At 44.7% G+C, this 15,457-nt stretch overlaps 1 protein-coding gene across 2 annotated transcripts in view; it reads left to right on the top strand.

The window, feature by feature from the left end:
- Myo5b (myosin VB) overlaps positions 1-15,457 on the top strand; it is a 279,116-nt gene that overhangs the window by 105,818 nt on the left and 157,841 nt on the right. For both annotated transcript variants that reach the window (XM_048419435.3, XM_048419437.3), the window contains exons 2-4: positions 6,160-6,270; positions 11,865-12,036; positions 14,176-14,320. In XM_048419435.3, the coding sequence (XP_048275392.3) occupies positions 6,160-6,270; positions 11,865-12,036; positions 14,176-14,320 (428 nt within the window). The remainder of the gene's footprint in view (positions 1-6,159; positions 6,271-11,864; positions 12,037-14,175; positions 14,321-15,457) is intronic.

Raw genomic sequence — 15,457 nt, 5'->3', positions numbered from 1 at the left:
TACAGCATAAACAAATGCAACACACCTTTACATCATTAAAAAAAGTCAACAGAAGCAAATGCAACCCACCTTTACACAGTCAAAGCAACATTCCACAACGCAGACAGCTACCTCAGTGCCATGCTACCTAGTGATATGTGTATGGCGTGCTCTTGCGGACACTGTGTTTGCATTTGCCTGTAATTTTTGATTGAGAATGCTGGCAAAAGGCTGCCTCAGAACACATGAGGAGCTCTGTGCCCCTCAAAGTGGTCACTCAGACAAACTCCCCAGGTTGCTGGTTCTCAAGTTGCTTGTGCATTGGATTCATCTGGAAAACCTCCACACTGCCTGATTTCCATCCCCAGAGGTTGATGTAGGCAGTCTAGGGCGTTACCTGGCTTGGGAATTCATAAGCTCCCACGTGGTTGTAATGTGCAGCCAGAGCACGGTTGTCATAGGCAGCCACTGGAGACAGAGGCGAGGGGCAAAGGCCTAGAGGACAACTCTGTGCTGATCTTTAACATTTGATGTAGGCATCCCTAGCTAATATATGGGCCTTTTCCCAAGTCACCTATTATTCAGTTATAATAATATTTCATTTACTATTCATAACGGAGCTAAGCATTGCTAAAATACAGCAATGACGATTCTGTAGCTCTGTAATTAGGATACAGAGTAAACTTATCCTCCCATAGTCTGCTGTCTTACGTACAGCGAAGCTGCTAGAGGTTGGATCTGAGAGTTGTTCTGTCAAAGGTGTGAGAAACAAAAGGCAACTCAGAAGGCTGGAGGTGACTCAGTGATAAAGCACTCATCCAGCACACGCCAGACTCCGGGTCCTGCCCCCAACTCCTCCAACACACTCAGTTCAGAACTGTCTCTAGCTCATAAAATGGATCAGAGGGTTCACTGCTTTGTGCAGGACTGAACTGTGATTCTCCACATCCACATGGTGGCTCACAACCACCTCTTAACCCCAGTTCCAGGGATGTGATGCTCTTTTCTGTCCTATGCAGGCATCTGCACACATCTGGTACATATAAACTCAGGCAGACACACATACACACGCATAAAAGAAGATACGTTCCTTGAAAATGTATATTGTTATTGCTTTCCTACAGGATAGTAGTAAGAACACATGGCAAAAGACAGTTTACCTACAGCATGGTTTTGGACCCTCTGTAATACAGCAGTGGGTGGACTTTGGGGAGGGTTGCTGTTGGTTTTTTATAATTCTTAAAAATTATAATTGCATCATTTTCTCCCTCTAGCCCTTACACTCCCCCCGCTTTCTCTCAAATTTATGATCTCTTTAGTTATTGATATATATAATACATATTATATATAACTAAATATATTTATATATTAATATAAGAAATATATGTATATGCACACACATATATATTCCTTAATATACAAATACAAATACAACCTTCTTAGTCTATGTTTCCTGCATGCATATAATCTCTGGGCTGGCCCCTTGGTATTAGATAAGCAGTTGTGGGGCTTTTCTCTGGGGAAGACCATTTCTCCTTTCCCTTGGAAGACTGCGTGGCTCTTTTTGGTACCATGAAAGCTAGTCCTCTGGAAGGTGGTGGCTTTCAGGTCGATTCCAGCTCAGGTCCTCCTGGTTTTGTTATTTGCAGTGCATGTTATCTTGAGCAATAAGAACTTAACCTTCCATCTCCGGGGGCAGCCAAGGGCAATAGCCTATAATATTTTGAGTCTCTCTTGGGCAACACTGACCAACAACTCAAAGGGGGGATTCATGCTTGGGATTTTTGTTAGATTGTTAGATAGTCTATGACCCTTGGAGGAAGCATTGTCAGCCTACATGGGAAGATTTCATTTAAACTGTTGTATATGCATACACACACACACACACACACATACACACACACACACACACACACACACACACACACACATAAAATCTCCCTACCTAAAATTTACATATAATACGTATGCATTTTAGGCAGGGAGATAACAGTGTACTTCCTTATAACTTTTTCATACGTTCTCACTGTATTTATCTCCCCATTTTGCTCCCTTTCCTCTTCAAGTCACCTGTACCTTGCTGCTCCCCTCTTTTGCTCTCCCCCTACCCATGGTTCCTTTGTTTCTTTCCTGTTTTTTTCCACTCCAGGTTTTATACTCACATTGTTTTAATCTAGAGGCAATGAGCCGACTATACAAGGAGCCATTTTAAGTCATCTTTAGCACATTCACCCTGTCTAGATTTAGGGCGTTTGTGTCACTCTGAGAGGACATGTCCTCTCCCATGTTCCAGTCACACCTGTTGTCTTCCCGAGAGTCCCTGCTAGTTACCGTGGCACTGGTCTCTCCCTTTTCAGTTTCTACTTTATTGTTGTTGTTGTTGTTGTTGTTGTTGTGTGTGTGTGTGTGTGTGCATGCGTGTGTGTGCTGTTAATACCTTGTGCATATTTCAGAGACGGTGCTTTGCCTTCAGTCATGTGGGCAGGTGGAGGGGAGTGTTTGCAAAGCTAGACTGCAAAGTTGGAGTATCATTAAATCACCCTTAAATGTGCTGTAAATTGCCAACCAGTTGTGTGCACTTAGTACGATGTTGGGTGAATGACCCTGTTCAGTAATTTGTAGGAGCTTCAAGTGGAGAACCCACAGAGGATGAATGTAAGGGGCGGGCGGCACAGGGAGGCCAGCCTGCAGACGCAGCTAGCCCGCGTTCAGAACAGGGGAGAAACGGCACACGGGGTGTTATTGGAGGGAGACTGGAGAGATTTATGACAGCAGGTGGCACAAAGCTAGCATAAGTTAGGTGCCAAGTGCTTACTGGATTTGACTCTGAAGTTTGCCTAATAGGATCTAAATATGCAATGCCTTTCTACAGCCACAGTAGATTGTAGCTGCCCGGTCCTTCATTCTCAGCCGGCTTTACTTTCCCTGCCCTCTCTTGTCACTTTCTCTGCAGTGACCAGCTAGTGTTACCTCCCTGGGAGTTGTCCCATCACTCCTTCAGCTGTATTTTAATGGGCACCACCTGCCCTACTAGATAGGTTCCTGAAGCTTGGCAAGATGATTTTCATGTCAGTACTTAATTACATAGTGCTCAGGGCAATATGTTTTAGGTAAAACTGGACTTCCCTGTAAGACACATTCCATTTCTTAATCACTGGGAGCATCCACTAGATGTGCTGGATCCTAAGGATTCAAAGTAATATATCTGGAGGATCTTGCAATAATGATATGAAACTCACTTGAAGAAAACGACTGTGAACGCAGAAAGGAAGCCAATCAGAGACAGACTCACTATGGCAGGTCAAAGGTAGAGGGATAGTGGTCAATGAAGGAAAAGGGGATGGAAGTGGTCAGTGAAAAGGAGATGGTAGTGGTCAATGAAAAGGTGTCGGAATCAGCACCCTGTCCACATATACATGTGGGGAATGGTCAGTCTGGTCCATGAAAGCAGCAAGTACAGAACAGAGTTGACACTCCTTCCTGTTGCATACTTTAGGCATTGGGCCATAGGATTCATGACAGCTCAACTATTGAAGTGTGAACATAGTCAGAGATATATTAATGAGTAAGCATGTCTGTGTTCTGAAATAACAGGAGTTGTAGACTAGAATTAACCTTTCGTAAAATGTTTCATGTTCTTTTAATACTAGTCTTTTGATCCTCTCAGTTTAGAGTTTAAAGGTAATTTTTAACTCACAGGTCATACATAAACAGGCACAGTGCCAGATGTGGCCCTAGCTGTACTTTGTTGATGCTTTTGTATGAGCAAGGGTGTGTGAGTGCATGCTGTCAGGACAGACATTAGTGTGCGGCCGCGCAGGTTTTGATTGGGTCTGAGAAAAGGCTGAACTTCTGCATTTCTAGCATGGTTCTGGATCACAGTAATGATGAAGCCCTCACATGGAGGGGAAAGGAGCCAAACAGAGAAACACAAGGGTCCCACAATGCTCTGGCACTTAGGAAATACACAGGTGATTTTCTGGCCACTGGGTACTTCCATTGTAGGACTTCCATGTAGGAGAAAGCTACATGGGTAGAAAGATAAACTCACCCAGAGGAAGGATTGATTAGAGGGAGGCAGACAGTGAGTTCTCTGCATGTGGGCAGCCTGCTGAAGACCACAGGAGTCACGGACCAGTTGAGACCAGACCCCGTGTCTTATCACCTTCACTCGGTTTCTACGAGGCTGCCTCCACTCTTCTCAGTTATTTCTCACTCTACTGTGTGCAACTATTGGGGGTCTTGCCCTTATATAAGGTTTGTTGTGAGCAGAAGTTTGGGGTGCACTGCCTGGCGGAAATGTGGTGACAGAGAGAACTGGGTGGGCTTAAAGGACGGTGGAGAAGCTGAGTGAGACGCTAGAGGGAAGGAGGAATATTGACGGAGGAGGAGGGAAAGGGCTTTATCTCCTACACCTGGTCCTATGCCGTGCTGTGCTATACCTAGTCTACTGTACTGTCAATACATGGTAAGGGGGGCCTCGAGGCAGAGAAAATATGATTCTATGCATCTGTTTCTTTGTTTAGTTAAAAATAAATGACGGGGAGTCAGCTTTGGGCTGGGATGTCAAGGATGTACTGACATTTGCTTTCTTTTGGATCATATTCTGACCCTGTCGCCATAACACTTTGCTCAGTGGTGAATTAGAGGCAAACGAAGCAGCTGTCAGGATCTTGGTTTTTATAAAAGGACAGCGTATGCTAGGGGCAAAATATGGGCTTAAAAAATATAAAGGAGAACCCAAAAAAACCCGACTAGTTACAGCACACAGCAGCTGCCTGGCTGTGAGCTCCTGCGTGAGTTATGCTGACTCGGACACACGCTTTAACCTTTAGACAAAAGGCCCTTTAGGCTTGTTAAGAATATTGTGTGGCATGACAACATAGTGTAAATACACATGTACATACAGATGTCTCCTAAAACACACCCTGTAGAAATTCCCTTCCTGAGCAACAACACAGCAGTTTGTCAGGCATCCGTGTAGAGTATGAGACCAGGAGCCATGGAAGTGGTTCTAGATGCTGCTATTCTATGTGCCAAATGCTCGGTCCCCCCTCAGGAACTGTCATGTCACCTCAGGTTCTGACTGACTTGGTCTGAGGTTAACCAAGACTTGATGGTTACAAGGCTGTCTGCATTATGTAGCATGTCACCAGGTCAATAATCCTTGAAGGTCACTCCTGTGTCACCACTTGAAAAGAATGGCTGTATTCTCCCCTGCCAGGACTAGGCCTGGGTGAATGACTTATTGACAGGGCAGAAGTGGAGAGACTGAGAATTTTGTACTGTTTGAGGCTTTAGAAATATACAAGGACCTGTTAGTAGATGATTTTTCAAGGTTCTCTTGTTAATTGCGTTTGTATGGCTGTAACAAGAGGCCTGACAGAAGCCTCTTGAGTAAGGAAAGATTCATCGTGACTCACAGTTTTAAGAGAGCTCGGCCATCATAACGGGGGGGGGCATGGCAGAGAAGTTGAGACCACAGCCACAGGAAGATGTGGTGGAGGCTGTTTACATCATGGTGGACCTCAGAGCAAGAAGTGACTGAATAAGGGCAGGGGATGGAGGCAGGTATGACCATCACAACCCTAACCCTAACCCCTAACTAGTTCACTTGTATCACACTTTCAAGGTAGTCCTAACCTTCTAAAGGATTCATGGCTTAGCATCACCAGGGCCCCAAGTCATTTAGGACATGAGTAGATATTTTGGATTCATACTATTAACAGTGCTTAAATAAGTGACTCGTTGGCTTCTTCCACTGAACGTAGACTACCAGAGTGTTGTAAATCATGCTGTGAAGTTTTGCTGTGCTTCTGGAATTTAGCCAATATTATTTTGTTAGTTATAACATGCCCCATCCTTTTGTTTTGTATCTTTTAAAGGGTGGTGTGGAACCTTCATAGTTAGAATGAAGCCTGTGCTCCGCTGTCTCCCCAGTGGGGCTTTCATCTCACCGTTACATTCTCTTAAGATTGAGAGGATGCTGTTGTAAATTAATCCCATGAAATATTTATTATTTACAATATTGAGTCATCTTGTGTCTTTAAAGTGGAGTGTGGTATATGGATGTTTCTGGAAAATAATTTCCCGACAAACCGTTCATAGATGTTGACATCTATGCTTAGAGGGTTGGATGCTTTGCTTTGTGTCTAAGTCTCTTTCCTTCTCATCTTTCAGTACACAAGGGTCTGGATCCCTGACCCAGATGAAGTGTGGCGTTCAGCTGAGCTAACCAAGGACTACAAAGAGGGAGATGAGAGCCTGCAGCTCAGACTGGAAGATGACACAGTAAGTGCTGGTCCTTAGGGTGAGGACCCAAGATGTTATGGCCTTAAATGTGTCTGCCCATTGGAGCTTCTGAACTCCAAATTCTTCTTTTGCTACTGTTGATGACAGTGCATGCGAAAAGTGCCAACCGTGAGTCTGCTTCATGGATGTCACCTAAGAAATAAGTACCCACTCGGGTTAGCAACTAGGAGGTCCACTGGTAGCTGAGACAAGCATCTCTATGTTAGAGTAAAGGGAGCAGGCCTGCTGTGTTGCGGCATCAGCAGAAGGGAACAGGTGGTGGGAGCCTGGGCTCAGGGTACCTTGGGCCAACAGTGGGCTAATGTTCATGTAGGAACTATGTGTGTCCAATGCCCGAGAATTCAGTGTTGTATGTGGACAAGGGAAGGAAGGTAAGCCAGTGAACCTGGAACCCAGGTGGCTTAAGGCTCAGGGGGCAGGCAGCCATTTTATACAGGGTCTATACAGGGAGGCTGGTTTTAAACACAGTGGTAGGATGGTCATGAAGAATTGGTTTTGAGACAGATAGATGTGCTGCAGGGCAGTCATAGAGTGGGCAGAAGGTTTGTGCTGAACTCCGGGACCTGGAATATCTGTATTGTGTCCGTTGGCTGTGAATTATTAACTGCCTTGCTGTTGTTCATTCTTCAAAGCATTTTGTTCTGTTTCCCACTCCAAATGGTTGGTTGAGCAACCTGTTGATTGAACATTCTCTAACCGCCAACCCATTCTCTATGAACTCAAGTGTGTCCCTTTGAGCATGACATGGGGCCAGGTGGGTTTGAGTTGGTGTCAGAGTGTCCTTCACCCTCTAGCTCACAGGCTTTGTTAGTCATCTCTTGGTTTGGAAGGAAGAAGCAAAACTGTCAGCAGATGGAACCCTGTTTGCCGTGTTGAGTAACTTCCCACCCCACACGTGAAACAAAGTGAAATTAGTCCACCCACTTGAACGGAGTGCCTTCCACTCCAACAGATTTCATTTCAGCTGGTCCTTTCACGTGGGTGGGTGTTTTACAAAGCTGTTCGGAGGCAGGGAGGGATTATCTATCATGTTGCTAAAACAGCAGACACTTGTGTCCCTGGCTGCACATGGCTTTGGCCCTGCATGATAAATCCCGGCAGCTGCCCATGGCCCAGATCCTCCACTCCGACTGTGAGACCGGTCACTGTGGAATGGGAAGAAAGCCTGGGTCTGGAGATCAGCATCAGCTCTGAGCATATGAGTCTTTCTCTGTTGCCTATGGGTTATGGCTGGCATGAAGCTGGTCCTGAAAGTGACTGGCAGTGTGTGCTGGCAGCAGAGACCCAAGCACCGCATGGTTGGGGGCTGAGTACTTAAAGAGCAATTCCCCTGCAGATGAAGCCGTCCTGTGCTGGCACATTGACCTCCCAGTCCCCAAAGTAAAATGGTTTTAGTGCAGAAGCAAAGAGCAAAGAAGACAGGCCAGATTTTCTGCTAGAAAAGCTGCATTCCAACCCCAGGATCATGGCGGGACCTCGTACTTTACTGCCGATGGCCTCCTCTGATAAGGCACTCAGGCTTCTCAACATTCATCTAAGATGCCCCTCCCACTTTTGCTCAGTTATTTCTTCTAGTAAGCTGTGGGAAATAAATGTAACCACGTGGTCCGTTTTTAAGTGGCCAATTCAGTGGCATTTGCGCTACTCTAACGGTTACCATGCTCTTTTTCCATGTGGCCAAACTGGGACCACCCCCACTGCACACCTTTTCTGTCTCTTTACAGCCTGCCACCGTGCCACCGTCTGTGTTTGACTGTAGCTCCACGAGGTACTTCGTACAAGTGCCATCATGTGGACTGGGTGCTTTTTCCTCTGGCTTAGGTCATTTAGCATAATGTAAGATGTTCTCTTTGGCAGCCAGAGAGAAGATGGTGACTTCTCTGAAGAAAGGGGTAATGCCATCGGTCTTTCCTCCTCTCTAGAGTCAGGATGGTTAGAACATGCTTGTGTGCTAATACTTGGCCTGGTTCTCTGCTTTGAGATGGTGCTGGGCATTTTGAGGATGCTAACCTTGGGTTGATGGCTGAGGCCTCTCTATTCTTTGACCAGAGCAGAGCTCAGTGCAGGTCCAGAGCTCTCTCCAGTTCCCCTCCTCCCTTGCAAACTGCTCCACTCCTGCCCTCTACTGGCTGAAAACTTCCTGCTTCTGTAGTTTCACTGGGCTGTGTTCCAACTAAGTTTGTATGAAGAGCCTAGTGGCCTTCCTGTGTGCCTGTTTATGAGTGGGAGGCCGCAGTGGAGACAGGAGGCTGGCAGAGAGTGACATGCTCTCTCTGCACCCTGGTTTGTCTAGGCTGAACCAAGTGGGCTGGGGCGAAAAGATGTTACATTGTTATCCAGATGTGGTGAAAGGATGTGATCCCGTTATCCAGACGCTCAGCTACTAAGAGTGCTTTAAATCTACCTAGCACTTTTATTATTTTGAATATTTAAATAACTACCCAAAGAAGAAAATTGTTTGCAGGCCTGTCTAACCCCCATCCCACTGCCAGTGCAAGGAAGCGGCGTCTTTGCTTTAAACATGTGGCCTCTCCTCACTGCAGGAACACACTGAAGAGCAGTTGGTTCCCTATGGCAAATCATTCTACATATGTCATGTTATAGGGGGTTGCTAATACTTGGTGAAACCCCCTGAAGCCAGAATTAGTTGAGAATGTTAGTAGCAGTGTTAAATTCAAGTTTCTGTTGTCAATGGCAAAGAGAAATCTACTCTTAAGTATCCCTCCCCTGCTCCCCCAGACACCTGCAAGCTGAGGAATGCCTGTCCTGGAGTGCTGAGTTTGCAATTCTGACCTCTCTCGAGCTGTGCAAGGCATTTCACTCCTTATCAATTTTCTGTAACCAATACCACTAGCTTATCTGTGGATACATTTTTCCAAAATTCCCTATGTGATTGTCTCTGCCTGGCTGGCAAGATCTTCTGAGAGATGAATCATCTTGGAAATGATGGAAAGCCCATGTTTCTGCCCTGGGATGTGAGGACACTGGGCTGAGTTTAAAGCTTTTCAGTTTGAAAATCGAAGGGCAGGATGGGATGAGTGCTCTGGGAGCGGGGAGGTCTGGCGCTATCACACGATCCCACTCATAGATTCTTAAAAATTTGATTTGCAGGGGCTGGAGAGATGACTCAGTGGTTAAGAGCTCTGCCTGCTCTTCCCAAGGTCCTGAGTTCAATTCCCGGCAACCACATGGTGGCTCACAACCATCTGTAATGAGGTCTGGCGCCTTCTGGCCTGCAGACATACACACAGACAAAATATTGTACACATAATAAATAAATATTTTTTTAAAAAAAAATTTTGATTTGCAGCCAGGTGGTGGTGGTGCATGCCTTTAATCCCAGCACTCGGGGCAGAGGCAGGCAGATTTCTGTGAGTTCAAGGCCAGCCTGTTCTATAAGAGCTAGTTCCAGAAGAGGTTCCAAAAGCTACAGAGAAAACTTTCTTGAAAAACCAAAAAAAAGAAAGAAAGAAAGGAAAAGAAAAGAAAGAAAGAAAGAAAGGAAGGAAAAGAAAAGAAAGAAAGAAAGAAAGAAAGAAAGAAAGAGGAGGAAAGACTCCAAAGCATGTGTACACACTAAACACATTCAAACAAGTGTGAATTTTAAATGAAAGTTTGGTAAATCAGAATATATGTACATAGATGTGTATGTGTCTAAATTGCTTTTATTTCACATTCCTGCTTTTCCTTAATTATGTGTTGTCTTTTTAAAAAATATTTTTTAGATTATATTGTAATTACATTTTCCCTTTCCCCTTCTTTCCTCCAGATCTTTCCATGTAATCCTCCTCGCTCTCTTTGAAATTCACAGCCTCTTTTTTATTAATTGTTATTGAATGCGCATATGTATATGCATGTATATTCCTAAATACAGCCTGCTTAGTCTATATAGTGTTGCTCTGTGCATATTTTCAGGCTATTTATTACTGGGTGACCCATTTGTGTGCCCTTACCCAGGGAAGACTCCCCCCCCCCCAGCATTCCTCAGTGGCCTGTAGTTCTTTGTCCAGGGTTGAGGTCTGGTATTCCTTTCCCCATCCACTTTGGCATGTCCAATGGGGTCATTCTTGTGAAGCTCATGTTTTGAAAGCATGTTGGAGAGACTCGTAGATGCGGCTCTGATATTAGTTTAATGATTCTTGATATGATCCACAAGCCATGTATATCAAAGTTAGTTGAATGTCCTTGAAATTTTCCAGCTTATAGCCTGTACTTTAGAATTCCCCAATCAAAATCATGTTGAGAAAATTTTTTTTCAAAGTTTCCCAGCTAGTTCTGAAGAACGTGTATGAAATGTAAAATTAAACAGGCAGCAATAGCCATGGACCTCTTGTTTATATGTTCAAATATCGCACCTCTAAACTGTCTTTAGTAAATTACATGTGTTCTGTCAAATATTTTTTGAGCACTCAGTTCAAATCCTGAGCCAAACAAGACAACCAAACTGTCATCCTGCACCTGAGATGTGACCTTTGGATAAACAGTTCACCACCCAAATTACACAGACCCCGTTCAGATTCCTGCTGAACTTGTGACTGAAGGGAAATTATTGTCCTGGAAGAACTTGTAGATAGGCTGTGGAGCAAGCGGTGCACGTCTTGAAGCTGGTTACACAGGGCAAGGCATCAATGGCAAGATACTCCAAACAAAAGAGTGAGCATATGGGTAGCCAGACAGAGTCAGTAAGGAAACACTAGAGGGGAAGTGGACACGGAGTCCACCCCTAACCAAGAAGCTACTTGTAACTGATACCCACTGGTAAAAGGAAACACTGTTTGCTTCAGTGGAATGTCGCTGGGCATATCAACCACATCCCATGTAGTTGGCCAACACAAAACAGACTCAATGGATTTTCTTTTAATGGGCTTTTGTTTTCTTTAGGCATTTTTTTATCTTAATGGGTTTTTTTGTTTTTTGTTTTTTGTTGGTTTTTTTTTTTTGTTTTTTGAGACAGGGTTTTTCTGTAGCTTTTTGGAGGCTGTCCTGGAACTAGCTCTTGTAGACCAGGATGGCCTCGAGTGCTCCCGCCCGGCTTGTTTGTTTTTTAGAGAATTAGAGAGCGAGAGCACACATGTTGAAGTTGGATAGGTGGGGAGGTAAGCAGGTACTGGGAGGAGTTGGAAGGACAAAAACATGATCAAAATATATTGTATGGAAGAAATTTAATTGAAAGAAAATAGACAGAACTAATAAAGAAGCAGCTGCAGTAAATGAGGCCAGCCTAGCAGGTCTGCTGGCTGGGAAGGGCTCTCCCGTGTTAACTGGAATGGACAATCCAGTGTCATCTTCACTAAGCAGCTGACTACCCTTACGTCTGGTCGTGCCTCCTCAGTTCCTGTGTCAGTCTTTTGTATTTGATGTGCTGGGGTTATGTAATCAAAGTTCCGTGTGGCCTGGTGCCTTGTGGGAATCATAGATATTGTGTACATCTTGTCTTCTTTAGAATATTACTTACCTTTCTGTGTAATCATTTTGCTAGGATAGTGATCCTAGCCATAGAGGTGGGACACCAAATATAAGCTAAATGCTTCATAAACTTTGCTCTTTTGTTTCTACTGCTTGCTTATCACTAGATTCTGGAATACCCAATCGATGTCCAGAAAAACCAGGTGCCATTCTTACGGAATCCAGATATCTTAGTCGGGGAAAATGACCTGACTGCCCTCAGTCATCTCCATGAGCCTGCCGTGCTGCATAACTTAAAGGTCCGTTTCCTGGAGTCCAACCACATCTACACTTATTGTGGTAAGTGGGGGCACCTGCTGAGGGTAGGTATGTCATCTTTAGCCAGCACTTAGAAAGCTCAAACGTTAAGAACTGTGACGGCTCTCATGCATGTGACCATTTCATATGAGACCCATGGAGGTTTATGGTTAGTGGGCCCAATGTTAATAACAGCTCCTCCATAGAAGTGGCCAGAGCTGCTGGGAAAGTTGGTTTAGGCTCTTAGTCCACTGTGGTTGGTAGAAGAACAAGTCCACTGTGGTACTCTGGCTCTGAAACATGCTCACATCACTGAAGCATGTGTACCACAGGAATTTTGTTGGCCCCAGCTTGAATGGACTGTCTTCCTCACGGATGTTCTCACTGCCCAGGTAAAAATGTGGTGCCTAAAGATTTTGTTCAAGTAATATGCAAAATCAATAACAAATGCTTAAAGCAGAAAGTCCTAAAATCAATGTCCTTACACATAGCCCAAAGTTTGATATTCTCTCTCTCTCTCTCTCTCTCTCTCTCTCTCCCCTCCCCCTCACCATGTCTCTGCCCTTGAGTGTTATTTAGTAGTGTGTCGAGAACAGAACATTCTAGCAGTGTCCGGTGGGGAACCAGACTATGGGTGGGATATCTGAAGTGTTGTCCTGACGACCTTGCCCTCATTGTGGCTGCAGCGACATCTCAGGTGCCCAGGGTCTTTTCTAGTTTTCTATTCCACTTGACCCTGGGGGTTGGCTACTTAGCCTGGATGGGCTGCTTTGTAGGTTTTAGTGCTGAGAAGGGATTGTTTTTAAGAAATTCCTTCACTCCCAACTAGTAGTAAATGTTAATTTAGAAGAAATACCAATTATCAGAAACTCCAGGAGAAAAAAAAAACCTTTCCAATGTGAAGCTGTTGCAAAGCTTCCCTTTCCAGGACAAAAGGCTGCATGGCCATCAGTTTTCCAGTCTCAGGAAATACCCCTGGGGTTGCCTTGGTGTCTGTATAGAACAGAGGTTCTTCAGCTAATCCAGTGTCCCATCAGCTCACAACAGAACCCAGTGACACCCAGATTACACTGCAGTAATCGTGGGAGTGTTCCTCTCTGCTCTGGGGGGGCCTACAGTGTTTTGGGAAAATAGGTGACTTAGGCCATGAGATTAAAATTTTATCTGAGCATCATGTGAGTTAAACTGAACCCTCTGAAAAACAGAAGAGCGCATATGTCTACTCCTAAGAGTGTTCTCCAAGTGATTAGCCTCAGTGGGGCTTCTCAGGACTCCAATCCTTCTATGCTGTTTTTGTTTGCTTGTTTTCCAATTCCTACTGAAAGGGGACATGCATGTGTCTCTCTTCCCATTTGACCACTAGGAGGGAACACACCACAGGGGACTTCTCATTGTGACAGGTCCCTCCGCCTCTTTCCAGGATGACTGGAAATCATTTACCTTTGTACCTTAGTCCATGGGAGGCAATCTCATGGGAAAGAACAAAAGACATATCACTATCATGTCTTAAAGATGCAATTTGCTTTTTTCCATTGTACATTCTCAGTGATCAACTTGTCTCATCTACCCATACAAGAGGTTTAAAACCTTAGCAGGATTTCCTCCTCGCTCAGTCAGCATGTTTCAGTCCACTGCAGTACAGACCTTGGGAGACTCAGGTGCCAGGATGTGGGTGAGATCTAATAGAGAGAAAACACAGAGGCTCCCATGCAGTACCCTGCTCTGGGCTTCCTTCTCTCCAACAGCTGTTTGAGAATATCCCAAGTCCATGTGTATGCTGATGAGACTTTAAGAGAGATAAATTATGCTGTCCTCAAATTTATATTTTTGCTTAAATAGCTCATATATAAATGAGGGAAGATGTCTTTTCCAGATTTTGATTCTTGGGTGTTTAAGTTAAACATCCTCTTCTCTCTGGTCCTGCAACGCTTGTGTCTACCTTATGAACTCAGCTGTTGAGTACTTGTGAGCGCTAGTGTATCTGTGACATTCCTGTGGGACAGCCTGAGACCTGGACTGTGTCCTCTTCATTCTTTCCACCACGTGTGCCTGCCATGGTAGCTCAGGGATAATTTCTTTCTGTAGTCTGTTGGACACACACACACACACACACACACACACACACACACCACCTCCAGGTCATCTTCTGTAGTCCATGAGAATGGTCCTGTCTGTTCACAGGTATCGTGCTTGTGGCCATCAACCCATATGAGCAGCTGCCAATCTATGGACAAGATGTCATCTATGCCTACAGTGGCCAAAATATGGGTGACATGGACCCCCACATCTTTGCTGTGGCAGAAGAAGCCTACAAGCAGATGGCCAGGTAAGAGGCACCTCAGCTCAGCAGTTCCCCGAGAGAGGCGCACAAAGGCATGTCTACTTTTGCTTGACTGTTTTTACTCAAAGGGTGGAGAGACTGGGACTTGAAGCCCCTCTTGGATACACAGCCACCCAGGATTCTGGTCCCTCCAGTCTCTCTCTTGTCTGTGTGTACCTGGAGAACAGGGCTTGCTTAGATTTATTTTAGGTTTGAGCAATAATCCCCTGCCTTTATCTCTCCCTGACTGCTTCTTGGCTTTCTTTCCTCCCTTGCTGCTGTAATAGAACCATTTCGTGGCATCACCATTCATTTGGTGAAGCCCAATCCACCTCATCTCACCGAAGACTCTTGAAGAAACAAGGACTCGTTGACAGCTTCTGGAGGTAGCAAGTGTTGCGGGTGGAAATGAGAGCTGCATGTGAGCAACTGGATTTGGTGCTTTTCAGGTTTTAGCCTGAAACTAGAGTTCTGTTTGGATGCCTGAGCAGCTCTCTCTCCTTCCCTTTCTTCTTCTTCCCTTTCTTCTTTTCTTCTTCTTCTTCTTCTTCTTCTTCTTCTTCTTCTTCTTCTTCTTCTTCTTCTTCTTCTTCTTCTTCTTCTTCTTCTTCTTCTTCTTCCCTTTCTTCTTTTCTTCTTCTTCCCTTTCTTCTTTTCTTCTTCTTCTTCTTCTTCTTCTTCTTCTTCTTCTTCTTCTTCTTCTTCTTCTTCTTCTTCTTCTTCTTCTTCTTCTTCTTTCTCCTCCTCCTCTTCCTCCTCTTCCTCTTCCTCCTCCTCCTCCTCTTCTTCTTCTTCTCTCTTTCTTTCTGAATAATAGGTGTGGATCTGTGTCATCTAAAAGTATGCAGACTCAAGGAAAGGAAGATATTTTATCAGTGTGTGCAGGAAATGCATTTCCCAGTTAGTTATATGGTTCTGGCTTCTTGTGGATTGAATATTTCCTGCCACAATTCAAGTGTCTTCATAGGGCCCCGTCATCACAATGTCCTTTGAGGAGACGAGCTTTTGAGGAGCAGGTGATTTCGTGGGAGGAGACCCCTACTCCAAGGTGTCTCTGCTGTAATGAATTTCACCAGAGAAATGTAGCTCAATTAAGTCTTCCATGAGGGAGGACATTTATGGGATTCCTTACTATCTTAAAGT

Source organism: Myodes glareolus, chromosome 13 (assembly GCF_982192425.1).
Source record: "Myodes glareolus chromosome 13, mMyoGla1.1, whole genome shotgun sequence".
NCBI classification, from domain to species: domain Eukaryota; kingdom Metazoa; phylum Chordata; class Mammalia; order Rodentia; family Cricetidae; genus Myodes; species Myodes glareolus.
The sequence above is the reverse complement of the archived record's forward strand: the minus strand, read 5'-3'. Positions and strand labels throughout refer to the sequence as shown.